The 17,713-nt window shown below is 45.4% G+C and overlaps 2 protein-coding genes across 11 annotated transcripts in view; one reads left to right on the top strand and one right to left on the bottom strand.

Annotated features, from left to right (window-relative positions):
- Fbxl2 (F-box and leucine rich repeat protein 2) overlaps positions 1–5,716 on the top strand; it is a 60,224-nt gene extending 54,508 nt beyond the window's left edge. For 3 of the 5 annotated variants that reach the window (XM_042281880.2, XM_042281881.2, XM_076577283.1), the window contains 2 exons: positions 3,327–3,539; positions 4,072–5,107. In XM_042281880.2, coding sequence (XP_042137814.1) covers positions 3,327–3,539; positions 4,072–4,179 — 321 coding nt within the window. In that variant the 3' untranslated portion in view covers positions 4,180–5,107. Of the gene's footprint in view, positions 1–3,326; positions 3,540–4,071 lie in introns of all 5 variants that reach the window. The other 2 variants (XR_001577015.3, XM_006970262.4) reach the window with 2 other exon arrangements.
- Positions 5,717–5,956: 240 nt separating this feature from the next.
- Ubp1 (upstream binding protein 1) overlaps positions 5,957–17,713 on the bottom strand; it is a 48,811-nt gene continuing 37,054 nt past the window's right edge. For 3 of the 6 annotated variants that reach the window (XM_076577281.1, XM_006970263.3, XM_006970264.3), the window contains 7 exons: positions 17,062–17,116; positions 16,712–16,805; positions 13,763–13,853; positions 12,918–13,036; positions 10,554–10,696; positions 9,891–9,942; positions 5,957–7,853 (listed from right to left, as the gene is read on the bottom strand). In XM_076577281.1, the coding sequence (XP_076433396.1) occupies positions 7,816–7,853; positions 9,891–9,942; positions 10,554–10,696; positions 12,918–13,036; positions 13,763–13,853; positions 16,712–16,805; positions 17,062–17,116 (592 nt within the window). In that variant the 3' untranslated portion in view covers positions 5,957–7,815. Of the gene's footprint in view, positions 7,854–9,890; positions 9,943–10,489; positions 10,697–12,917; positions 13,037–13,480; positions 13,596–13,762; positions 13,854–16,711; positions 16,806–17,061; positions 17,117–17,713 lie in introns of those variants that run through there. The other 3 variants (XR_013052982.1, XR_013052983.1, XM_076577280.1) reach the window with 3 other exon arrangements.

Genomic DNA, 17,713 nt, shown 5'->3' with positions numbered 1-17,713 from the left:
TTACCGCATAGCAATGTCGTGCCTGGTGCAGTGAGATGTAAATAGGACATTTTAATGTCTGGGATACAACAGAACAATCTGGACTCATGAGAAGAGATGGTCAGTGGGCACCACCATCAAGATGACAAGTCCAGATAATATGAAAGCATTTTAAAGTGGACTTCAGAGAAACATTCCAGCTAGAAATTATGAAAACACAGTAAAACCAACAGAAAGTCAATGTCTGTGACTAGATTCAGTATATTCAAGTGTTCAGAAAATTAAAACCACAGTTCAGTGGGCGGCCTTAAAGCAGAGTGGAGGACCCAAAAACAGAGATGGCTTACTCTTGGCAAGTGAGAGCAGCCTGAAGAAAATAAAGAACAAGAGGGGGTAGTTTAGGGCCTTAGGGAGCTGGAACAGAAGATGTCACAGTTACAGTATCACAATTAGAACTGAAACAGCTAAAAATTCCAAAGTTGGTAAAATGTTCCTGTAGGTTCAAGCTAATCAAACCTCAGACAGACCAATGCTCGCCACGGCCACCACCACCACCATCATCCATTCTCCAGCCACCAAAGCCAGTTCCTCACGAGGAACCTCAAACAGACACTGAGACTCATCGAAGGCTGAGAATTCACTGTCTCCAAAACAAAACAAAAAAACAAAGGCTGAGAATTCTCAGCTCTGGATCCTATGTGGTGGAGATCTCCTTTAGAGAAGTGCTGGGGGAACATGGAAAAACAGGAACCCTTGTGAACTGCTGGTGGGAATGGAGAATGGTTCCACTACCCCAGAAAGCAACGTGGTGGGTCCTCAGCACGTTACAAACTGCAGTTGCTGGGTATGTCAAAAAACAAAACAAAACATAAAACACCACCAACAAAATGGAACGAAGCCACCCTGAAAGGGGGATGTGAGAGACAGCCATGCCCATCCAAACTGAAACATTAATCCACAACAGCCAAAGGGAAACAACCCAAATGTCCATCAATAGGGAAATGCAATATGCTGCATACACACATGGAGAATGTTGTTCAACAGAAGGAAGAAAATCCTGGCACATGCTTCCAGACAGATGAGCTTGAGGACATGATGCTAAGTGAAGTAAGCCATTCCCCCAAAGACAGGTGTCATCTTCTGTAGGGGTTTGCCACTTCTCTGAGATGCCCAGTCAGAGTTGCATGGGCAGAAGCTGAGGGAAGGATGCGTCCTGCAGTGAGCGCACTGTGAACAGGTCCCAGAGCCCCACTGAGTAATAACCTTAACTGGAGAATTACAGGCTTTCAGCTCAAGACGGCAACAGAAAGGTTACACGTGGAAACTGAAGCGCAGGCTTCTAGATAAGAGCAGTCAAGAGGGAACTCAAGAGAGTGAAAGGGAGGTGAACTGAATGAAAGTCACATCACACTGTGGGAGAACTAAGTGCTCTGCAGACTCGGACACCAATGCTTGCATTTGAGAAAGGTCCCAATGATTTAATTTTTCAATCCAAGAAGCCAGAAAGAAGTAAAATACGGCCCAAACTCAAAGGACAGACCATGGTGGACACGAGTGAAACTGAAAAGCAAACAGGACAGCAGTGTCATGGAGACACTTGCTGCTTTGGAAAGAGGCCCTCAGGCCGGCTGTCCCCAGCTCTGTCCAGGCTGAGCGTCCTTACCCAAAAACGTGTGGGACGGAGGCGTTCGGGCTTCCAGACTGTTTCATCACACACTTGTCATACACACTTACACAGTGTGCTTGGGATTAGGGCCCAAGCTAAAACAAATTCATTTCTGTCTTGCTACTGTGTTCAGCTGTGGCTTGTCTCAGGAGGTTGCCTGTGGATTTCCTATTTGTGGAAATACTGTGGTGATACTCAAACATTTTTAAAGTTTGGAGAATTTAAAAATTTCACATTATGGATACATTCAACTACATAAATTTGACAACATGGGTGAAATGGACCAATAACTCATTTGATGTAAAATAACTTCCAAACTTCTCTTAAGGAGATTCACTTACTCTCTAAATTCCCCCAAATGTTCATATACAAATGGATTTGCTTAGAATTCTTCCTAACATTTAAAGAATTAACAGGATTCTATACTGTGGAGCTTTCTGAGAAGTGTAACATCATAGTCCCAGTAACCCTGGATCAAAAGAAAAGCCATGGGCAGGCTCAGTGGGGAAGGGTGATTGCTGCCAAGCTTGACCCAGATGGTGGTAGAAAACAGCCAGCGCCCTCAATTGTCCTCTGACCTCCACTTCTACCGTGCATTGGCTTAAACGGCCTGCACATCCGGGGATCTCTGCCCACCCAGGACATCCTGTTTTCTGCTAAGCTCTGAACCTACATTCTTGTCCACCAGCTGGGGCACTGCAGCATACCCTGCCCTTTCCTACTCGGCCCCAATACCTCAGACATCACCTCAGTCTCTTCCTCAGGGTAAACCTGTCAGTCACTCTTTCTTTTCCCCTCTGAAGAACTTTTATAATAGTGTAGATTTTCCATTTCCAGTGAAGAAACTGTCCAGTCTGAAGTTACTAAGTAAACTTGGCTGTGTAAAGTACCCATTACTTTTGCAACCTTTATTATTACTACTTCCAAGAGGTTAATGATGCATGACTATGGGTCAGGGTCCTGGCCACCTGCACTTTTTAATGTATTATATCTGTGCTAGGACGAGTGCATGTGACTGGGTGCTCATGGGAGCCAAAGACATTGGATTCTCCTGTAGCCAGAGTTACAAGCAGTCGTGAGCCACCTTACATGGGTTCTGAGAACCAAACTTTGGTCCTCTGGAAGAGCATGTGCTTTAACTAGTGAGCCACCTCTCCAGCCCTGTATGTTTTAAAGGAAAAAGGGCACCAAAACCACTGGCTTTACTGGTGAAGGCTCTACTCAGATGGTGAATTGGGCCATAAAATTGCTCAAGGGGGTAAACTTTAAACCCCCCCTGGAACATGTATTTCCTTATTTTGGGTTAAAGTTAGCTGCTATGGCCCGGGAATAGCAAACTCGGGGGCCTTGTCAGCTCCTCCCTGGACAAGAAAACTGTCATGGCCATTTTGTGCTGGTCTTACAGAAAACCCCAGACTAAGTGTTTCCTGCAGTACTGGATGATGGGGGATTGTCAATCTGATGAGGTTTTTGTAGACCAGCCCTTACATCTTTAATTCATTCATAAAGGTGGTCCTCCCCAACACATGGCACAAAACTGCCAGCATGTGCTTTTCAGAGGACATATCACACACTTCACACCACAGCAAGCAGTTACCCCGGGGCACTTCAGGAGCCAGCTCTTATGAGCTGGAACCTGCAATGAGGGTCCTCCGAAAGAATGTTTCTTTCCCATCCCCAGAGCTTGTCCCACTGTGAGCTCATCACCGACGAAGGGATCCTGCACCTGAGCAGCAGCACGTGTGGGCACGAGAGACTGCGGGTCCTGGAGCTGGACAACTGCCTCCTCGTCACGGACGCTGCACTGGAGCACCTGGAGAACTGCCGTGGCTTGGAGCGCCTGGAGCTGTACGACTGCCAGCAGGTCACCCGTGCCGGCATCAAGCGCATGCGGGTAGGTGTGAGGCCTCCTTAGCAGCTGAGGGCTACACAGAAACCAAGAGCTAGGCTGCTAAGAGCTCAGCAGGTGAAGGTGCTCATGCCAAGCTGTCTTGAGTTCAAGTCCAAGATCACACGAAGTAGACTAGAACCCATTCCCAAATGTCTTCTGACCGCCACATACACGCTGTGGCATGCACTCACACTACATCCACTTCTCCAGTCTGTTGTGTTCACGCAAACTGGTCTGCTGACACAGCACTTCCTTAGGCTTCTTCAAACACCTATTCTTGGAGGTGGAGGTTCCATGTAGTCTGGTGATTGGCACCTTCGCAAGCTTCCATCTAAGGACAGCTTGAAGTGTGGGGGCCATTTACAAAATGGCCCCTGGGAGACTCTTTCCGCTTGTCTCTAGACGGTGCTGGACTCTGGGGGTAGAAGGGAGTGTGACGGGAGCAGTTGTAGCTTATGACTTCAGGTTCTCATAAGTTGCTCTCCAAGAATCCTAACACCAGGGCCGACTACGCCCCTCCTCTGTCTCCTTGCAGGCCCAGCTTCCTCATGTCAAAGTCCATGCCTACTTTGCTCCAGTCACCCCTCCACCAGCAGTGGCGGGCAGCGGACATCGACTGTGCAGATGCTGTGTCATACTCTGACAGCAGCTGCTTAGGCCAAGGGCCCCATCTTCCAGGTTAGACCAGTCTCCTGACTGCACCACCATCACCCAATCTCGACTCTCCATTGGGAAAGCATTACAGGTAAAAGACTTGGGCACAGATCACAGTAACTGGTGATACCACTCACCTTAACCTTGGCTGGGCTGCAAGCAAATCAAAGCCTGTGTCAGTTACCATGTGGCAAGAGTGGTGTGGTGCAGCCAAGACCACACAAGTAACCCAGAGCCCTGCAGAGGTGGGCACCTGCCTAGGCACAGAGCCCGCGGCTTTGCCAGCACCCTCCATAGACCGTCAGTGTTAGCACAACCTGAGCAGAGCAAGGGCCTGCCGTTCTCCACCTGATCCTTACGCCAGTGGCCTACTTTAATTCATAACGACGCCTACTGTTTGCAGGACCTTTCCACTTTGAAGACTGAATAGCACCTTGATCAACGTGACCGCACTGCAAACTCAGAATGGCTGGTAGTTTCCTATGTAGAGACGTGTGTGAAAGGCATGCTAACACATTTCCATAAGACACCAAAGAAACAGGACTTCCGAACCGGGTGGGGCAGCATCTTCACCGGTCTGTTTGTGTCAGCTTGTCACATCCAGTTCTAGAGACCAAAAACTAAACAAAAGCAACCTACTTTACACTGTCCCACTGGAAATGATAAGCCCTGCCACATGCTACAGCATACAGTGAATTTTTGTTAAGAAAAAAAAAAAAGCCAATTATGTCCACACTTCTCAAAAAAATTTGGGGGAACCTTGAAGAAATATAGAATTAAGGCTTAAGTTATCTATAATATAATCAAGTAAAAATAATGAATGGGTGCATGTAGAATGGATGTATTTTTTTTTCAAATTTACTGAATTTTTAGAGATCATACCAGAACTATATTAAAGCTTCCCACATGAAAAACTCAAACAAGTAACATGTTGGCACCTTTAGAACTCCTATCAGGCCCTTACAGTGCTCACTAGAATTGGTCAGAGGCTTTACTGCTGTGATGCTCAAGCTGGCAAATCTGAGCAAAGCCACTTTCCAAATGCAGGCATTTCTCTATTACCCGAACTAAAGTAGGATGATGCCCAGTCTTTTACTATGGCTGCTGTCTGCTCCGAGCTGTCGACATTTACCACCACCTTCAATGTGACTTTAGGGGTTAAAGGTAGCTGGTAGGGGGTAATGGAACCTTCCTAGCAATCACTCCCCAGCCAAAACTGCAAAAATGAGCTGTGTTTCTGTGGACAGGGTTACAGCCTCTATACACGCTGCCCAGCTCCATTTTCAGAAGGAAAGCAAGTACACACATATACGATGGAAATTCCTTAGGAGAATCCTTGTAAGCATTAGCTTACTGTGGGGTTGACTGCCTTGTGACATGTTGCACTATTCCCTGGTTTGAAGGCTATATGGATATCACAACAGCTATTTAAGTAACTATAAGGGGTGCGGGGGAGTGTGAAGTGTGTACTAGACTTGCTTTAGTGATTCATGAACTCATTTCTATTAAACATCAGAGACAACCATATATTTTTCTGAGCTAGAGTGCAGCCAATCATCGATGTAGGACTTGGTGCTCAGTGACCACACCTTCACTCCCAGACTAGAAGAAGCTCTAGTCAGAAAGCCTGACTTGTCTTCTGTAAGGTGGGGTAGTTCCTGTAATGTCACCTTTGTGGAAAGCAGCAGCAAAGAGAGGGCAGGGGCAGCCCACAGGGTGGCCTGAGATGGCAGCAGTACAACTTTAGGTGTTAAATGAGTGACACATTTACAAAACAATCAGAAAACATTTATTACACTCAACTGTACATCCTAGTAACCAAATAGCAAACTGCTGGTGCTGTGGGTTCTATACAGTTTCACTGAGACAGACCAGCACTTTGTGCTGCTCAGCACAGTTTCAAGTCTGAGGAGCTTGTAAGTACTTTCACCCCACTTCTAAAACCTGATAAGGAATTCAAAATAGCACACAGCATTAAATGACATTTATTGTTCCATAAATCATGAGATCCAAAAAAGAAAGCTAACAGACAAGCAAAACTCTAAAAACAATTCAGAGATAAATTCGCTTCTTCCCCAAATAAGTGACTGGTACAGAAAGCATGTGGTCACAAGAGCAAAGGGAAGGGCAGATGGGAGCGCTCCCCTCCTCAAGGGCTGCAGAGCCACGGCCCTACCAAGCCCAAGATGAAAACATGGAGACAGTTGAGTTTGTGGCAAATAATTAACCCCCATTATGAATAAAACGCAAGACGTTAAAGCCGTTACCCACTGAAGTAGTCATTCCTACCCACCTGAACAAGGGTCAGACAGACATTCACAGCCAGCAGCTGAGCGAATGGGCAGAGATGCTACATAATTAATTAAAATGGAAAAAAGTTTTTTAAAACTCAGACCTGCCACAGGCCTCACAAAATGTTTGCTGATGAACTCTGGAGAGGTGGTGGTGGGGAGGGAAAAGGCCAAGACTCCCTTGAGAGTGGTGTGCGAGCACATGTGATCCTATAAAGAGGCACACCTGTTACAAAGCAGCAAAGATGCAGGACACCTTGACAGCCCCTAACTAATCACCAGAGAGATCCATGATTGTACTGAAACTCAGCATCCGAGGGGAGGAGAGGGGTTATGGTACATTTTAGTGTCTTGTTGTGACATCTAGTGTTTCCATGGGTACTTGTGTCTCATTCAAAACAAAGATCCCTTTAACACCAAGTCAGAAGTTATCAACAATAATACTTTGTTTCCCCTGTCACATCACCTAGTTCTAATGTCTGGGGAAGGGCTTTAAACATGTTTAAGAACGGAGCTAGGCACAAACAAGTGAGTGCGCACCTGGAGTCCCAGCTACTTGGGAGGCTTAAGTGTGTATGGGGCGGGGACAGGATGGAGAATGGGGAGATGAGAAAAGGAAATCACATGAGTTTCAAAGGCAACGGGGTTTTAAATGGTGAAATCTGGAAACTAAAGGCTAAACATGGAAGCAAAAGCCGAACACCCAAGTCTTTGTACCTATTAGGGTTTACACTGACCTCACAGCAAGGTACTGCGGATAGCTTGCTCATCTCCTCTGCTTGGCTCTTCCCTGGTCTGGCATGATCCCCTTGGATGCACACCTTCAGACACGATCACTTCTGAGAAGGTGCTCAGCCTCTTACCTGACCAATGCCGCCGTGTCTGCAACACAGCTCCCCCAAGAACACACCCTATCTCCGCCCCAGGTCAGCTAAGGGTCAGGCAACAAAAGCCAGACTGGCACAGAAAGGGAAATGCCCACGGCTGAGTTTTTACATTCATTTCAAACCGCTACAGTGTCAAATAGCCAGCAGAGACTGCTTCAGGAACTCTGGCCGCTGGCCCTGCTAGGAAAGTGGGCACTTGTGCCCACGCCGTGGCCGGGAGCTGGTTGCACGTTGACTGATGTGCTCACTCTCATGAGGGTACTGGGCTGTGGCAGTGACAATGAGGAGACTTGTCTCTCCTACAGCTCATTAGGAAGGTCCTCTTGTGTTTTCAATATGAAACATTTCACAGTAAAATCCAATCCCAAGACTTCTTGGATTCAGTCTTCACACACTTTTAAGCATGACTTTATTTGGTACTGAATAGAGTTCAGTCTGTATAAGGTATCACTTCAAAATTATGTGAATACCATCATTATTTTCAGCTGCCAAAAAAAAAAAAAAAAGGGAAAAAGTTAAAAAAAACAAACTAAACTTAGAAAAGAAACTGAATTAAAGATGGAAATGTACAATCTGCTTCCGAGTTGCCAGCTTGATAAAAAGCTAATTGCTTTGCTTTGCTCTGGCTCTGCTTCCCGGGGACAACTCCATGTACACATCCCTGGGCCCCCGCCCTGCACTGCTTGCCCTACAGGGACGAGCCTGGGAGCACAGCAGCAGGTAGCCTGTATGCTGGGTGTGCACTAGATGTACACTAGGCCAGAGCACTGTGCGAGGGCAGAGCTGAGAAGGCCCTGCACCCGACGGGCGGGCAGCCTGCATCTCCCTTTCCTGGAAAACTGAATCCTCAGAGGCAGATATCTAGTAAGACTGCCTAATGGCCTCAGAAAACTGTGAGATGCAGTGAAGGCGTTCCTAAAAACAGAAATGGAGGTTTTCATGTGGACGAAGTCTCACTAACAGTAAACTAAGACTGGAGAGAAGTCTTGTAAGGACTAATTCTGTAAACGGCCACGAGTTTCACAAGATCCAAGTATGTGACTAAGCATGGGTTTCTGGGTTTTCTGGAATTTTGTAAGATAAAAGCTATACAGTTTTGAAATTACAGCTGTTTCTGCACATGACTAACAAGTGAGCCAGTTCACAGCTGCTTTAGATCTGCAGGGGGCTTGATGGCCAGTGGCATATATCACCATCGGGTATAAAAAGAAATTGTCACTTCAACCCTTTTGGGCTGCTGCTTTGCAGTGATTACCAGAAAAGGGGGACGGGAGACCTTGTCCTCTTCTGGGGGAGAGGAGTCTGGGCTGAGGCCATCTTAACCCGGGTCTGCCTTCACGAACCCCTTCCCTCTCTAACTGTACTCTGGAGCTCACTTGACCTGGACCTCTTCCCACACTGCTCCCTCATCAGCGCTGTACAGCCTGCCAAGCTCTGACATCCAGACAGTCTAAAATAGCACCCCAAGCCCACGGCACCTCAGAGTGGTACAGTTAGCTGCCTGCTTGACATACCAAGTTGTTTCGCATCAACCTTACTTACCTCTCTGATGAGGCGGTCACCTGCCTGGCAATCACAACTACTCCCCATCAAACAGGGAGCCCAGTGAGCTCTGTCCACATGTCCATACACTCCCACTACCTCTGGCCTAGACAGACTGCCTACCTTCCAGTTTTACCATCTTGTTATTTCCACAGTTGTAGAAAAAACCCCAACCCCATTATTCCTTTGTTTAACCCACTTCACTAACTTCCCACCCCATCTGAAGTAAGATTCAGTGACCATCATCACCAGCCATCACTGTAAGCCAGGGCCTGCTTCTCTCCCTGACCCCACTCTCCTCTGCTCACCCTCACCCTACATGGCAGCTGCATGGCCTTCTTCCAGGCCTCACAGAAGCCAAGTGCATTCTTCTGCACAGTCCCACGCCGCCCTTGGGCTAGTCCCGTGGCCAGCTCATTTTTCAGATCACCTCAGAAAAGCCTTCTGTAACAGCACTCCATGCTTCCCCTTCCCGATTAGCCCCACACTATTTCTTCACAGCACCGAATACTGGTCATCTGCTGTGCCTGTGGCCAAGTCTGACTTTCCCCACTGTCCTTGTTTCATTCAAGCACTAGCACTAACAGTCTTGGATGTGACGCTCAGCAAACACTGGCAGAATGTCATCTAGAAAAATCAACCCTTTCTATATCTACTAGATAATTTCTATTAGAAACACTAAAATTACTGCTCATCCATGTTCCAACTCCTTAAAATTAGCTAAGACATCGTTTTCAAGAATATTTACACATAGCTAGGCAGTGGTGGCACATGCCTTTAATCTTAACATTCAGGAGGCAGAGGAGGCCAGCCTGGCCTTCAGAGCTAGTTCCAGGACAGCCAGGGGTACAAAGAGAAACCCTGTCTGGAATAAACAAAAACAAAAAAAAATAGAATATGCGCACACAAGAGAGCTGCTATCAGGGGCACACTGTCCTTCATGATCACAACATGCCAAGGCACACATACATGGAAAGTACCTTTCACTGTGGAGAATAAAAAACAACTCTCGTCTTGAAAGTTCTGAACCATCTAGAAAGATAAAGCAGACGTGTAAGTATATAAGACCCACCAGTTCTTAAGTAACCATACACGGTTAAATCTGTGGCTAAAGGACTACAACACAATCCTTACATCTTTCTTACACAAATATAGGATCCAGACAATCCATGATGGCAGTATGAGAGAGTCCAAGTTTACACCTGTTACCCTGGAGCAACTGAGGAGAATGCTGTGCCAGGTCCTACGGATACCGACTTAAAGATTATGCAGACTGTTTCCTATTATTACTGCCTGTCAGTGAACATAGCTTGAGCAGGGGGCAGGCTGTACTTGTAATATTACATGTTTTAAAAATACCGTTCTTCCAATAATGTGTAAAAGGAGAATATATCTAATGCCTCACCCCCCAGGAAGGACAGAAGCCCGTCACTGACCTTAGAGCCCCCAAAAGTCTGCTTTCCTCGACTATCCCTTCTCTACTAAGATGCTCTAACTCCTGGTTATAAACTCTTACACATTTTGATCCCAGCTCTTTAAAAATGACTATCAAGACTTGCAAAAGAAGTCAGCATTTGTTACAGTTCCAACAATGCAGACCAGTGCCAATGGGACAGGAAGTGACTACTGCCTGTTTGATTTACCTGGTCACTAACAAGAATGTGGATACCAGTGGGGCCCTGTCTGTAAACCTGGTTAATTTGGTGGAAAGGAATATTAAACACCGAGGCAAGCTTTCGAGCAACTTCTGAGGCAACCATTTCTTCCAAGTAGATTGCATGATAAACTGGAAAAAAGAAAAATAGCACTTTAACAATAATATTTGATCTGATCTATGCTTGAACTATACAGTCACCCTTTTCAAAGTGCCAAAGTAATAAAATGCAAACTAGAAATAGGGACAAGGTAACATTTCTTTGCCCTCTTAAGATCTCTACCCACTTATTTGAAGTAAAGAACACATTATTTATGGTCATGTATAATAAATACTAATCCTGTACTATATGATGTGACTTTATATTTTTTTTGCAACAAAGTTTCATATATTAAGGGTTTAAAAAAAGAGTATCAGCTGGGCATGGTGGTGCACTCCTTTAATCCCAGTGCTTGGGAGGCAGGTGGATCTCTTGAGTTCAAGGCCAGACTGGTCTACAGAGTGTGTTCTAGACAGCCAAGGCTATACAGAGAGAAACCTTGTCTGGGGCGGGGGGGGGGGGGGGAGCATTAGGGATCAGAGTAATGGAACTTACAATGGATTGGGGCAAAGGATGATAAAACTGTGCATGAGCTAAGATGTCATTGTGTTGTAGACACAATGGGAGAGCATTAAAAAGAGCTCTAAAAGGAGTTTGAACCAGTAATTCTCCAACTGAGGATTTAAGAGCAACAATCCCCTGTGTCACCTCCTATATATACACCAAATCAAAAGAAATGGAGACACCACCACATGAGAAGGAAGGATACAGACAACGAAGTCTGGTTCTGTTTTAGAGAAAGTCCCAGCCTCAGTTCAACATCCCCTGTTCTGTTATTTATGTCCATGACTTAAACTCAACAGTGTGAGTGTCACTCAAGGGGTTATTGCTCAACCACTGACTCAAGCCAGACATGGATCTGCAATAAGGAAACTGAAAAGTTGGCTTCCAAATGAGCAGCTATGTGTACAGGAATGTTCACTAATTACGCACTTGGAAAAGCTTTGGATTAAAACTCAAAACTAAAGGTAACTCTGAAGGATTACCATATCAATGACCAGTTCCTGCCCTCTGGCTCTTTTAATTAAGTGGAAGCAATTTTCTGTTTATGGGAACAGGGTAAAAGTCATTGTTCACACGCTGTGATGGCCGAGTTCAGTGCAGAAAAGCCCCTGTGGTTGAAGTGCACTAAATGTGAATGGTCAAGGATAAAGGTGTCCAGTGTCTTCAGCTTCCCCTCACCCCTGCCAGCACTCATCTCTGAGGACACATATTCTGTAACACTAGACTCCGGCAAGCATGGGATGATGGATACGATGAGTGATACAGAGGACTCCTGTAAGAATTTGTGTCCTCCATCTTAAAAGTCACAGCTCACACCTGGAGTTAAAGGACATAAACGGAAAGGCTCACAGCTGTGATTTACAACTCTTCCAATTGTTTAAAGAAATCCATGCCACACAGTATTTTTCAGAGCTCTACCCACTATCAGGGTAAGTAACTGCCTCTCTGAATTCCAAAATACATGTTTCTCTGAAGCTGAGTGTCACCTTCATTCTGTTTCAGAATGTGAGAATAGGGGACATTACTACCACCATATAAGTGAGAGGAAGGCGTGGTGATGCACATCTATAATCCCAGTACTTTGGAGGATGAGGCAGGGAAATGGCAGTTCTGAGGTCAGCTTAGACTACTTAGTAAGACCTTGTCTAGCCTCTCCCTTTCCCAAAATCTTTATATTCAAAGGAGGGGGGAAAGAGACAGGAGAGGCCAGACTTTTCCATATTGTCCAACTGAATAAATCTGCAGGACAGAAGCCCTCTTTACTCACAAGGTAAGCGACTGCAACTGTGCTAACACTGACCAAGGACACAGCACCCACCTTCCGACCTGCATGCAACACAACAGATGCTCCCCCAGATGGGTCTACACCGGAAGACCGCTACACAGACTCCCATTTGCTCATGTGTGATAAGGCTCCCCTCCCCATCTAGTCAGTGAAATGGGGGAAGAAAGAGAAACCTCTTGTTTCTTCCCCAGCAAGCTGGCAATGTCACATTCATTTGGAGAGGTCTCAACATGTTCAAGTTATTGTATTGCTTCCTGGTATTTCATGCATAGAGCTATATAAAAAAAGAGATCTACGGCATGCACAGCAGAGAACTAAGGAAGGTTCTAGTTTCTTCGTTCCCCAAGGACATGGCCCTACAGCTGCCTCTGTCAACTCTGTAGCGGGAACTCCACAATCCTCCACCGGTTCATTTCTGACAGCCTTAGGAAGGACAGGAGACCTCAAGTGCCCTCAATACCCACCGCAGGGTGTCCCACTGCCATTCTCGCCTCCACTGCCTGCAGCTTGTGGCTGCTCTTGCAGCACAGTGCTATTCGGCTGCTCCTGGCAGACATAGATGGTTAAGCGGGGTCTAACTGACCTGTAAATCAGAAGATGCCATCAATGAGACTAGGAGAGCAAGTGGCCTCAGCACATGTACAATCAACAGCTACAGGAATCTAAGGTCTATTTTTCCTTATGAGAACTTTACAGTGTTTTTTCATTATGCAAGATAATTCTCTAATAAAAATATAAAACCACACACCTCACAACAACTACCACAGGTCCAGACTCTAAACCATTGAGATGGTCTGTCAGATGCTGGTAAATTTAAGTTTCAAGATTGATTAAACAATCTGCAATGAGTAAGGCTCGAGTTACTAAACTCTCACCACACAAGTCTAGAGACAGGAATGGCAGGCATTAGGTCTCAAAGCCAGCACAGCCACAGTTGGAGCATTCTAATTGACAGTTACAAGTTCACATTTAATAACTGCTTAACAATAATCATGACCTTGAAAACCATAGATTCTGTAGAGCTCACCTAAATTAGAAGTTTTGTTTTCTTGGCAACAAACCCAGTCGTCTTCAAGAAATCAGTCCTGCCCATGTGCATTGCTACCAGTCTTAGTCTACCTCTGCCCTCATCAGTGCCTGCCCTGAAGGTGTACACAAAACAGTCTTCTCGTGAGCACGATGTTGCCGATACTCGGTGGCGCACACAGGCACACGCCAACCTAGCGTGGAAACACATTCTGCCCACCAAATCCCCCACGCAGAGAAAGGTCCATTCTCATTTCTCACAGAACAGTCTATAGTATTTTACCTTGACTTCAGGGAATTATAGAGCCGAATTCCATCGGCTGCACCACAAATCTGAACTAAATCCTCCTTTGTCAGCTTTAATAAGTCGGCACCTGAAAAACAGCAGAGAGATCCTCAAATAAGCAGGGGATGGATACAGCAGGTGCTTCATGGGGCTCTGTCTCCATATGGTTCTGTCCTTTTAAGCAGCATCAGGTGTTCTGAATTACACATATCCACGAGTAACACACATCTGTCCTTCTGAGAAACAACGTGCTAAGGTAACAAGGTGTCAAAGGGCCCATGTGCTCTCAATACAAGACTCCCATACTGCCTTTCTTTCCTTGTTGCTGGGCTGTGGCTACCCATGTTTCTGACCACAGCCTGACGTGTAAAACACCTCCCCACCCCCATCCCCCACAGCCCTGCCATCTTCCTATTTATTTATCTGTTTGGGTTTTTCAAGACAGGGTTTCTCTGTGTAGTTTTAGTACCTTTCCTGGATCTCGCTCTGTAGACCAGGCTGGCCTCGAACTCACAGAGATCCACTTGGCTCTTCCTCCCGAGTGTTGGGATTAAAGGCGTGTGCCACCACCGCCCAGCTCTCTTTTTTTTTTATAAAACGTAAGAGGAATCTTAGCATCTGGAGAACTTGCCCAAAGCCACCAGTGAGTGGTAAGCAAAGTGGAGACCAGGTCTCATTACACAATTTAAGTTACGACACTCTGTTTACAGCTCCATCTCCACAGCCAGTTCTAATAGGAACGCAAGCTTAGTAGAGAATCACTCTGTTCTTTAAGATCTCCTCCATAAGTCCTTGGCCTTAAAAGCAACAGAAGGCCAGTGTGTATAAGGGAGACGTGGGTACAAGACTGCACAAGCACTGGGCAACAGCTAAGTTGGAGCGGTCAAAGGAAGTCCTTCACATGTCTTCCATACTTTTGATTATGCTTGGATATGTCCACAAAATCTTGTTTTTAACTCTTAGTATCAGTCAAGACCCATACTTCCAGAATGAAGGTATGATTTCATATAATGATATCTACTCCCATATGTAACAAGATAATGGAGTTGTCTTTATGTTTCATAGGCTCAAAAGGGTGAGCCTGATGGAGTCCTAGTTTGTAAAGAGAATCAAGACCAGAGATCCTAACGCCCATGCTTTGAGTCATTATGGAGTCACTCTTGGAATGAAATAGCAGAGAAAGAGGTTCTCTCATCTACTGGAGTCATTACACACAGCTCTGAAGCAGGGCTCCCAGTTGTGACAACTGTAACCCAAGAAGAGAAAGGGACAGATGGCACATCAGTTCTTTCTGACATGTGGCTGACTGTAAGAAATTGTCCTCTCCATTCTCCAAGGCTCAGGTGATGTGCCAAAGGGCAGCTCTGCATGAATCAAAGGCCCCAGGTTAAGGAAAAAGCAGAATGCCAAGCCCTGTGATCACTGTACACAAGGACAAAATCTTACAGCTCCACAGAACACACGTGGATTCGCATTACAAGCAGGCTCCAGCTGTCAGAGGAGGTTCTATGGGCTGTGCTTTCCATCCGCTTGTCCTATAATGGTTCATGAAGTCCCTCTCCCCTCATCTTGAATTCTGTGATTTCTAGTTTTTCACACATTAAAGGCTTTATTTAATCATATAAATATGTGAATCACAGCTAGCAAATTACTTCCATGTGGCATTTTAACTTGAGCATCTAAGAGCTACACAAGGAGTAACTCCTCAAAGCACAGACAATACAATACGTGACATAATAGAAACCTACTGTTTGTTTCCTTCAGCTGGGTATGTGCACACATGTCTGTCCTCTTAAAACTGTTTCCGTGGCCCCATACACACACAAAAGGAATGCTAGCTGCTGCATCTCTGTGGCCCAGCATTTCTCAGAATGTTTGGCCAGGACACATTATTAGCAAATGTACTGTGGGGAAAGGCACAAGGACCACACACATTCTGAAGACTGCCCCTGCCTCCTGCATGCTCTCCAAACAACCACACTACCTGGGGCAATGCTGCTTGACACCTAAAGTCCCACCAGAGCATTCCTTTAGTTTCCTGTGCAGAAAAAGAGTGTGGTGTCTATGACACCCACACTTGAGCAAAACCACACAAATGAGATACTGCTCTATGTGAAAAGGCTAAAACCACAGGATACAGGGCAGCCTTGTAGGATCTGAGATCATAAGGCCAAGGAAGAAAAGGCCAGATTCAAAGGGCCATATCCTGTAGGCTTCTATTTATTTAACATTCTTAGCATGACCAAGTCATAGGCAGGACAGTTCAGTGTGTGTGGGAAAGGTGTGTTTGGATAGGGGGAAGAATGATCTTACAGAGATGCAGCAGGACAGAGAGAGCACCTGGGCAGACAGACACCCCACCTCTGTATCTATCTGCAGTGCTGGCTGCACAGATCTACATTCACAGCACAGTTGACAGATCTATACACCCAGGATGGTGCTGACTTCTGGCTGTAATACTATAATTTTGTGAGACATTGAGTGAATGGAATGTGTGCTGGATCATCTTCAAATTGTCTTTATGGTTTATTATAAAGAAAATATTATCTCAAAGTAAGTTAGAATTGGGGCTGGGGAGATGGCTCACCAGTTAAGACCACAGTTCAGGTCCTAACACCCATGTTGGGGAACTCACAACCACTAACTCCAGCTTCAGGGGTTCTGATACTTCTGGCTTCTATGGGCACCCACACTCACATGCATATACCTAGACACAGGCACACAAATACACACATAATTTTAAAGTAATACAAATAAATAGAATGAAAGTATCACATAAAACTGTCTTGAGTGGACTGGAACAATGTTAATTTCCTTGTTTGGAAGGAATTTAACAGGGAGTCACAACCGAGGAAAACCGGGAGACAAATTCTTAGTTAATAAAAACACAAAAACATACAAATAAAATACTGTCATGCACCCACGCATGCATACATACCTACCTACCTGAAAAATTAGAGAACAGTCTTGTGTAGGAAGAGAACCTGTTTTTGAGCAGCCACTGCTGTGTTTCCTGGGTTGTAGCTGAAGGCTGAATTTGCTATTAATGAAGAAAAAAAACAAAAATAAGTGAGCATAGAGAAAACCATTCAAGCTTAAAAACAAAAACCAAACCCCAAACTAAAACAAACCCCAAGTCACTGGCATGTCATGAAGAATGTTTAAAAGCAAAACTCAAAGGGCCTTAAGTCTGAAGAGAGAACACAGCTGATGGCTGAGCAACCCACACAACTTGGTCAAAGTGTTTCAAGTGCAGGACCTTAGCAGTATTGAACACTTCCAAGGAAGATACTTACTTCCCCAGACACCTGTGCAACTCCATCTCCCTGGTGATTTGGGGATGAAGAATTGCTGGAGAAAGGAAAAGGAACAGTTTTTAACTTTTTTTGAGTCAAGAAACGACAGGTTAGTGCACAGGTCATTTGAAATAGGACAACACCGTGGAGAGAGCTGTGTAAGCTTGAGAGACTGCACACAGTAGGGCGGGCACAGAGGACGTGACAAGACTGACGGCAGCACTGTGTGGTGGGCATGCTGGAAAGTGTGCCCTTGAGTTCTTGTGTGGGTGCCAGGAAAATAAGGGAGGTATGCACTCATCTGAGTTAGGAAAAGATGGGAAATTAAATAAGATACGGCTAAAAATAACTATAAAACACTAATAAAATAGGCTCTAAGAAACAGTGATCCTAACTAAATATACAACTCTTTGTCTTTAATTAATATATCCACCCATGAGAAATGAGGAAATGAAACCAACACCTGCCACCATTCTTCCGAGTCTAAGGTATAAAGAAAACTGCAAATGATTTCAGAGAACAGGCACCTTGCCCACTCCGGAGCAGGGTTCCTTTCTCAGCACCAGCTCTCCACTGCCTATACCTTACATTACTCTCGACTCGCCAGAACGTAACCCCTTCCAACAGGAACTTGTCTGGCCATCTACATATC

Source organism: Peromyscus maniculatus, chromosome 7, assembly GCF_049852395.1.
Source record: "Peromyscus maniculatus bairdii isolate BWxNUB_F1_BW_parent chromosome 7, HU_Pman_BW_mat_3.1, whole genome shotgun sequence".
NCBI lineage: Eukaryota > Metazoa > Chordata > Mammalia > Rodentia > Cricetidae > Peromyscus > Peromyscus maniculatus.
The sequence above is the reverse complement of the archived record's forward strand: the minus strand, read 5'-3'. Positions and strand labels throughout refer to the sequence as shown.